We start from the raw sequence: 9969 nt of genomic DNA on the forward strand, positions 1-9969 counted from the left end.
TAATTTTAAAAACAAACAACATACACTGAAAAGTAGCAGGACTGCAAATTGCCTACTGTTCAAATAATGAAATACAAATCACCCAAGATGTGTAAAACACAAAATACAGCCTAGTATATGAGTTGTTTGTTAAATTTCAAAACTTAGTGTTGATATGAAACAATCTATAAATTACTAAGCTAAAGGAAAAAAAATAAAGATTCTTTCTTAGAAATCTATCTAGATAGATGAAGCAGCTCCAAGAACTGTTTGCACTTCAATCCCAACTCAACACTTTATTTTTGAAAATGAATCAAAAGATTTGTCAAGCAACACTAACTGTTTGATTATTTAAGCAATTTTGCAGAGTACTAAGCACGGCAAACCATAACAAATTTAAATGTTGATCATGAAACCTTACCTTAGCTTCATAGAGCAATGGCCCATGAAAACACAGAACACGTTCACCTGTGGGGACAGTTAAAGAATACAAATTAAAAACATGTAAATGAAAAAATAAAATCATCTGGGGAGGGGAAAAACAATAATCTTTCAAATTTCTTGAAATTCACTACATGCTTCTAGTGTGTATAGCGTTCAATTTTAAAAATATTAATTTACATTAAGTGTGTGCAATTAAGTACTTAACTCTTAAATCCTACCATGTAAATGATTCAAAATACAAATTTCAAAATATAGTTCATCAACCCATTCAACTAAGGATGCGAATTTTGATCAAATTTTATAATCAATTTATTTTCCTAACTAACAGTTATTAATCAGACACAAGGTAGTTCATAGTCAAATAGTAGAAAATAATAAAAGATAAAGTTCTCACAAAATGAGGTTAATTTAGGCATGTTATAGATTCCTTTAATATCAAGTAAAAGTGAAAAGGCTACTCAAAAGAATTTTCTGTATTACTATTTAGGAATAAGACACATACTGACATGCTCAGCAGGTAGCCTCCAGCACCACCTAGTAAGTGTTAGGCTGCCAGTCAGAAACACCGCCACACTGCTGGCATAGATGTTCCAAGTATGTTCAGGAATCAGTTCACCACAGTTAAGGTATATGTTAAATGTATTTATTGTGACTTGCTGTGTATGAAGTAGAGAGAGCACAATCCATAATTAGTGATGTCCTTACTATCTGCAGGTGTGTTGTGGCTCAAAATACTCATACCTACCTTAACCTAGAAGACATTAAGGTATAATTGAATATGTAACCTAAACATCTGCAGAAAAATGTGAAAATAAGGTGGTATAGTATATGATATAGGATCGAGAACCTCCTTGGACAGAAATGAGCCTTGTCTGAATATTCAGCAGTGTAACTTGTTCAGCCACTCTGAATGCAAACCAATATGAACCACTAGAGGAAACATTTGCAGTTTTTGCCCCTTAGCTTACAAAGAAGGAGGGTTCTTCAGCCTCATCTTAAGCAGACATTATCCCCATGGTTAGTATACTTAAACATTTTCTCACATGAGAAAACAGGGTAGAAAAGTGAATTAAGACAATGAAGAGCACCCTCCTTACTGCTAGGAACAAACAGTTTAGCAACATGTATACTGAGCCATTGTCCCTGGTTACAACTCTGTTAAATCCAACATAAAAAGACACTTTTCTTTCTGTTTATGATTGAAACAAACACTACAAAGGAACTTTCAAATTAGTCAGGAACTGAGGGTCGATAATTCATAATTAAATACATGTTCAAATGGGGGAAATTGCTATTATACATAGTATACATAAGTACTTGGTCCTTTTTTAACATTCATAGTATTATTACTTTTAAGTTTTTTTTTTAATTACTCGTGGGTCTTCTGTTAAGCATGAAGTGCTTATGACTCATCACTTAAAAGACACAAGCAAAAACAAACAAATGTGACACCTTAAAAACACAGCCATTCAGAAAAACAGGATTCTCTATGTGCACAAACTAATGCGATCAAGAAGAAAGTGAGGTTTAAAACACTTTTGCCCTGCCTGCACATTACAATTCTAGACAAAATATTTTCACTCCAGCTTTACTTCTGTCTGCCCCTAGAGGTCAGAAAAATGTAGTGTGACTGCTCATCTCTCTCTAGTATAAAGACTGTGAATACTATACATACTTCACAAATGAAACAAAAAAAAAATAATTTTTCTGCATACATTAATTTAAGTATTTATACCAGATAAAAAATATTTTTCACCACAACAACATATGTAAAAATGACTTTATAATAACATAAAGAGAGATGGGGAGGCAGCACCCCACGTGTTCTGACTCTAGGACCAAAATAGTAGGATAGGAAATGGGAAAAGCGGTGTTTGGATTTCCTATGTACATTACAGGCCGTGCAAAATGTCATCAAAAAGAATTTGGAGCTGGTGACATCATTTTGTACACACAGAATCCTGTTTTTTTTTGTTTTTTTTTTTGGTCAAGAGTTGCTTTATCTCCTTTTAAGCAACACAGTATTAGTCTCAAGCACTTTGTTTTACAAAGGCACAAAGGAAACAAAAAAGTAAAACTACTAATAAATCAAAAAGTGCATGCAAGACATGAGATTTTTTTAAAAAAGGGAGAAAATCTCCCCCATAAATTTAACACAAAGTTAAACTTTAGACTTGTTGGTTCAAGAACCCCTTCAATTTTGACATTTCAGGCATTTTTTTCCTAATGTCACAACTTATTTTTTGATGTTTACAGCAGTTTACAAAGTCATCTAATCTAGATTATCTATCTATAAATCTACAGTTGGATTTCAATAAATTAGAATATCATCGAAAAGTTAATTTCAAAAGTTAAGTTGATTCAAAAAGTGAAACTCGTATATTATATAAATTCATTAAACAGAGTGATATATTTCAAGTGTTTATTTCCTTTCATTTTGCAGATTATGTCATCTGCTTCTTCTTTTGGCTGCTCCCATTAGGGGTTGCCACAGCGGATCATCTTGTCTGCATATTGATTTGGCAAAATTTTACACCGGATGCCCTTCCTGACGTAACCCTCCCCATTTATCCAGGCTTTGGACTGACACGAAGAAACACACTAGTTTGTGCATCCCCTGTGGCTGGGTTATGGCTTATAGCTAATGAAAATCTAAAATTCAGTATTATTATTCAATATTGTAGACCCATGGTGTCACACTCCACCTCAGCTAACTAACTTAAAACACCTGCAAATGTGTCCTGAGCTTTTAAATGGTCTCTCAGTCTAGTTCAGTAGGCCACATGAGGAGGGTAAGCCACAAAAGGTCACTGCTAAAGAAGCTGGCTGTTCACAGAGTGCTGCTGTATCAAAGCAGATTAATGGAAAGTTGAGGGGAAGGAAAAAATGTGGCAGAAAAAGGTGCAAAAGCAACAGAAATAACTGTAGCTTTGAAAGGATTGTGAAGCACAGCCCATTCAAGAATTTGTGGGATATTCACAAGGAGTGGACTGCGGCTGGAGTCAGTGTTTCGAGAGCCACCACACATAGATGTATCCGGGACATGGGCTACAACTGTCACATTCCTTGTGTCAAGCCACTCATGAACCAGAGACAATGTCAGAAGCGTCTTACCTGGGCTAAGAACAAAATGGACTGGACAGATGCTCAGTGGTCCAAAGTCCTCTTTTCAGATGAAAGTAAATTTTAATTTTCATTTGGAAATCAAGGTCCCAGAGTCTGGAGGAAGAGCGGAGAGGCACAGAATCTAAGTTGCTTGAGGTCCAGTGTGAAGTTTCCACAGTCAGTGATGATTTGGGGAGCCATGCCATCTGTTGGTGTTGGTCCACTGTGTTTTATCTAGTCCAAAGTCAGTACAGCTGTCTACCAGGATATTTTAGACCACTTCACGCCTCCCCTCTGCTGACAAGCTTTATGGAGATGCGGAATTCATTTTTCAGCAGGACTTGACACCTGCCCACACTGCCAAAAGTACCAATACCTGGTTTAATGACCATGGTGTCACTGTGCTGGATTGGCCAGTAAACTCGCCTGACCTAAACCCCATAGAGAATCTATGGGGTATTGTCAAGAAGATGAAACACCAGACCCAACAATACAGACGAGCTGAAGGCTGCTATCAAAGCATCCTGGGCTTCCATAACACCTCAGCAGTGCCATGGGCTGATCGCCTCCATGCCATGCGGCATTGATGCAGTAATATATGCAAAGGGAACCCAGACCAAGTATACAGTGAATACATGGGCATACTTTTCAGTAGGCCAGCATTTCTATATTAAAATTATTTTTATTGCTCATGTAATATTCTAAATTTCTGAGATACTGAACTCTGAGTTTTCATTTCCTGTAAGCCATAATCAGCAAAATGAAAAGAAAAACTCATGAAATATATCACTCTATGTGTAATGAATCTATAGAATATATGGGCTTCACTTTTTGAATTACTGAAATTAACTTTTCGATAATGTTCTAATTTACAACAACAACAACATTTATTTATATAGCACATTTTCATAAATTTATTGAGATGCACATGTATATCTATAAATAATAGAGCATATTTCCGCATGTTCCCTTACAATTCTACACTCTTTGGCCAATCTGGACCAGATTTTCACTATATGAACCACACAAAAAAGACAGACTAATTTGGAACACAAAATGTTGACCCTGGGTTTCCCAGGTTAACATTACTCACCCAGGCAATGCCCAGTTCTGCTTCCATCTACTAAAATAAAAAAAGGATTACCAAGCACTTTTGCAGGAGGGTGTTGGGTGAGGCTTGATTGTGAGTGGAAGTGCAACACAACACAAAGAAGAATCAAGGAGTCGCTGTTTAACTTCTGCATAGTCAGACACAGCAGTATTCATGGTTACAACTCAGCAAACAGTTACTGCAATTCTAGAATAAAACCTGACCCAAAAAGAATAAATTCTCAATTTACGAGAGCAGAGGAATTGACAGAAGCTCAGTGTGGATGACAGATGGGGCAACTAGCAATAAAAACAGGGTCACCTATAAAAACTACAAAAACCTCTACTTTCTTTTACCCATTCTACAAATATCCCAGACAACACCAGGTACTTCAGCTACTTGTAAGTGAAGTTGAGCAGATAAACTTATCAGCTAGTCACTTAAAACTTTCTTTTGCGATTTTAACTTTAAATAATTCCTTAGTTATGCATGCAGATTTTTATTTATGTTTTGGTTAAAAGCACAGACTTACCAAACAAATACTCTATCAGTACAGCAATTATAAATGGACAAACCTGAATACAAATTCACTAAACAATCTAAGTCAGATCCCTGAATGTATGCATTACTGGCATTAAAAATATTCTTCAGCCGGTTTTTAGTCTTCAATTTAAAGGTTTAGTTGACTTTCCTATAAAGCACAGATTAAACAAAGAGCACCACAAGTCCTGTATCCTCAACTCCTGCTGCACACTTGTGCAAGTCCAGTGAATACCCGACCATCACATTCCACAGCTGCACATTCTGGTCAAGAGTAATGCCAGCAGGAAAGGGACATCCTATGCATGGCTTTACGTAAACAGTTGAAGAAAAAAAAAATCAATTCTTGGGTAACAAATTTTGAATATTTTTAAAATAGTGATTTTATACTTTTATACTTGCAGCAAGCAAGAAAGAGTACTTACTAAAATTATGTACAGAAAATCTGCACATTAACAATATGAATTTGCAGAAATTACTAATTTTATGCAGGGTACGCATACTCCTGTGCCAAATTTCTAACTATGCTTCAATGCAAACTTATTATGCTCCAGTTTTGTTTAAGTTGTTGTGTTTCTTCCTGTAGAGTAGCACAGCAACTTCAGCACGTTACTTTTCGGTTGTCATCTTAAATAAAGTTAAGAAAACGGCTCATTTAAAGCTTTGTTAATTGTTAAAGAGAGAAAACTATTGGTATCAACAGATACTTAATATTTTAAACTCTGAAACAAAAACATGGAATTGTGCCACCTCTAGTATGAACAAAACATTCCACTGGAGCCCGATTCATAAGGATTTCTTAAACTCCACAGTGCAGACTGTATCAAATTTGTATGCAGCCCGAAGTTATCATCTAAGACTCATACTGTTCCTTGAAGATATTAGTTATTTCTTTTAGCTCTCCAATTTTAGTTCCAAGTACACTAATATTTACTAAAACACAGCATTCTATCTCTGCACACAATCTGTGTGATTTTCTTTTTCTTGCTAGGGGTAACAATATGGTAGATTACTGTAATCCAGTTATTCCTAAACTCAGCCCTCAAAACTCCTGGGGCTGCAGGTTTTTCTTCCAACCAACTTCAGTTTTTAGCTGAACTCCTAGCCTAACTGAGTGAGTTGTTATTTCCCAGTTTCTATATTTTGGATTCAATGAAAAAATTACAAAAGTAAGTGTGTTAATACATTTAATATAAATTAAGCAGTTATCTGCTGATAATGCTTTTTTGTTTTTACTTTTTATTTATGCTTACCCTGATTTCAATTCTGCCTTACCATTATTGACTAATTAAGTGGGTCTGATGCTGAAGCAGTTGCAGCCTTTCATCATTTAATGTTGTTCACCTGGGTGTCTGCTTTGCCTGTTTTTAATTGTCACTAACAGGATACAATGAAGGGAGCAGACTACACAAAAAAAAGAAAAATAATAGGAAATCAACAAAAAAAGTTAAGCATTTAAAGGTATAGCAAAAAACAGAAATATTTCTAAATGTCTCATAATGTAAAAATCATATTGCTGTGCTTTCTGAATATAGAATAAGGAGAGAGGAAAAAAAAACCAGGAGAGACCAGCTACCTAAATTAGATCAATTATTATCACTTATTGTGAATCTGGTTGGAACAAAACCCTGCTGCCACAGGGGGTCACCAGGATCGAGTTTGGAACCACAGCTATGGTCCAACCTCACAAGCACCATGCCTATTTTGAGTGTGGGAACACAATGTTGACGTGTTGCTTATAGATTTCAGCACAATATTACAGTCTACAGCAAACTTCCGCCTGAATTGCCCCCTAACTAGTGTTGGATTGGTATTACAATTTTGACTTCAATATTGATACCAGCTCTTGGACCTCAGTATCAGTACAAAACTGCTTTGAAGTAACATATCACTCCAAAACACCACCATCTTACTGTAGCCTCCTTTGTGTGCCACACTACATTCGACTTTCCTCTCGATAGCTCTGAAGTTCTGACTACATCAAAGTGAGTAGTTTCATTTTGTGAAGCCAATGAAACAGACATTTTTCCAAAACAGCAATAACGGGTGCTAGGGGATCAAGAGGAAAGCTGACATTTACTTCAGGTACAGAAAATTCTAAAATACTAATACTGTATCATACCATTTTAAAATTTGGGTACTAAAAAAGTACATCATACAACCAAACCCGAAATGGAGTTATGTTTAGCAAGCTTAATTTTCACTGTTCCCAGATGTAAAATGAACTGACATGTAGCTTCAATGCAGCTCTCATGTGTGTATGAGAAAGAACAGTACCCCAAGACATTATGTTTGGTAGGCCTCGGTATGTGTGCATGGATACTGTGAGATATTGAGGTCTCATTCAATAAGGTTTCCTGTCTTATGCCAGATGCTGCTGGCTCCAGCTTTCCATGACCCCCAATTAATAAATTTAGTTTGAGAAAATTGTTATGCAACATCTCTCACAGAAAGCATGTATCAGGCATTATTTCACAATAAAACGTAATCATAAAATCAGTAATACTATTTGGTTGATGTTAAAATTTTTACGGTTAATCACCGACATCCCAGGTCCCTGTATCCATTTATCTTTTATCAAACCCATGTAATCCAGGTTTGGGTTACAGTGTTAAATTTAAATAAAATGTTTTAGGTGGATTGGCGATTCTAAATTGGCCCTAGTGTGTGCTTGGTGTGTGGGTGTGTTTGTGTGTGTCCTGCGGTGGGTTGGCACCCTGCCCTGGATTGGTTCCTGCCTTGTGCCCTGTGTTGGCTGGGATTGGCTCCAGCAGACCCCCGTGACCCTGTATTCGGATTCAGCGGGTTAGAAAATGGATGGATGGATGTTTAATACCATGCCCTTCATACTTTGAACACCCCTTTCCGTTAATGGATTAATTTATTATAATCCCAAACATTTAAACTAGCATTTATTGAAGGCCATCTAAAGGAATCTTGGAAGAAGCCAATTTTCAATTATTTAAAAATAAAATACACAAAAGCAAAATACTAAGCTTAACTTGCGATTTCTCAAACAGCAACTTAAATCTGAATCATTCAGTGAATTTGTATAGTTGATTGCAAGAAAACTGCATTGCTTTTTTTTTTTTTTTTAAACTATTGAATCATGATGGAAAAAGCTTTGCTGAACTTCACAGAGTGATTGCTGGGCATGCATTAAAATCTACTACAGTGCCACCTTGCTATTATTTAAGTACATACAAAGGCAGCTTATTTGGACAAGAGGTACCAACATTTACCATTAATAACAATATACGTACAGTTTTAGGTGAACCTACTGTGCGTTAAAACTTAAAAAAAAAGAAAAGCAAGTAAGGAAGCTGATCCAAGGAGTTTTGACTTCCACAAGCCTGTGCGCTCCATTAGGTGCAGCAGTTAGATGTAGCGAATGGAAAGGACTTTTGCAAACCACAAGGTCTACGTGTGCCAAGCAGGGCGCGAAAAAGGCAAGTAAAAGCATCTGTCTAAACCAGTATGTAACACACAATGCACATGAAAGATGGCAGCCGTACAGGAAGAGTTAATGGGTGTGTGTGCTCGTAACAATCAAGTCAAACAAGCTCTTCAGCTAAACCATCCACTCGTAAGACTTTCGAACATTACCATCCAACGGGATTGTGACCACAGGGAAAAAAAAATCCCGACGATCTCCATGTACGGACTGAAAACACCGCACGCCCTCTCTCGCTCGCTTGGATCCCAGGAGCTGCGGTTCCCATTTACTTTCCCAACGACTTCTTACCTTCTTGAAATTTAGGTTTAGGGTCCTGTTTTGGCGCCATTCACAGATTAAACTGTTTAAATAGCCGAAAAAGTTCAGTTTTTCAGCATCGCCGGCTCCAAATTCAGCGCGAGACAATGAAGGCGCCGCCGCTGCGTCACTGAAGGACGCACGAGCCCCGCGCGCGCCGCGTCACCCCGCTTTCAGCCTCCTATTCTGCAACTCCGCCCTCAGTGTTCACTCGCCGTAATGCAGAACTTGATTAAAAGCAGCACGAGTAAGGGCTGGGGGGTCCTATTTCGCCCATTCAGTCGATCATCAGCAGTCCTCGTTAGATCATCGACACAAGCTTACACAGGAAGCTACAGAGTGTCGTCAATCCAAAGAAAACACGTCCGAGCAAAATCGCGCGTTAATTGAACCTCATCTACCATCATGCATCACGGTTTAGGTGCTCAACCGTGATCTTTCCTGCTGCTCAAAAAGGCGGAACCATTGTGAATTTGGAACTAAGCTCACATATGTAAATTGAATAAACTATTTTCTTAACTATTCGTTATTTTTAATTTATGCATCACTTGTAGGAGTCTTGCATTTATACGTAAGAAAGTAATTTATATTAATATTTATATTATGCAATCAATATAACTTGCAATCAGCAATGGTGGCTCGCCTGCAGGCTTCCTAGTCAGTTGTTAAGGAAATGTAAGAGCTGTACATACCTAGCAGAGTTGTGCTGCGCATAATCATTACATGTCTTACAAATTGAGGTGCGATTCCTTCGAAAATATTTATCACACTTCAAGCGAAGTTTGTGGAAGAATGTTTGTCTCAAGAAACGGCGTGCAGTTCGGTCAAATCGTTCAAAGAGCAACGAGATCCCGTTAAAAATGAAATTCGCGCTCCGAGACGTAAACGTATGTCACTTCCATTGTTTGTAAAGTTGAAGAACTTGTGCTAAACGATCCCTTGATAACCGTTCGTGCAATGTAAGTGACCGGAATTAGTGCAGGGTTAGAACGTTGCGTGAACTGTGCAAAAAGACTTGAAAATTCAGCCAAGTGAGCGCAAGGTGGGCCCCACGACT

The 9969-nt window shown here is 37.4% G+C and overlaps 1 protein-coding gene across 3 annotated transcripts in view; it reads right to left on the reverse strand.

Annotated features, from left to right (window-relative positions):
- Positions 1-9726, reverse strand: part of morf4l1 (mortality factor 4 like 1) — a 47995-nt gene extending 38269 nt beyond the window's left edge. Inside the window, exons 1-2 of one of the 3 annotated variants that reach the window (XM_039773230.1) lie at positions 9605-9726; positions 401-447 (exon numbers count right to left, since the gene is read on the reverse strand). In XM_039773230.1, coding sequence (XP_039629164.1) covers positions 401-447; positions 9605-9632 — 75 coding nt within the window. In that variant the 5' untranslated portion in view covers positions 9633-9726. Of the gene's footprint in view, positions 1-400; positions 448-8903; positions 9278-9604 lie in introns of those variants that run through there. The other 2 variants (XM_039773229.1, XM_039773231.1) reach the window with 2 other exon arrangements.
- Between the last annotated feature and the right edge of the window lie 243 nt (positions 9727-9969).

Source organism: Polypterus senegalus, chromosome 12 (assembly GCF_016835505.1).
Source record: "Polypterus senegalus isolate Bchr_013 chromosome 12, ASM1683550v1, whole genome shotgun sequence".
NCBI lineage: Eukaryota > Metazoa > Chordata > Cladistia > Polypteriformes > Polypteridae > Polypterus > Polypterus senegalus.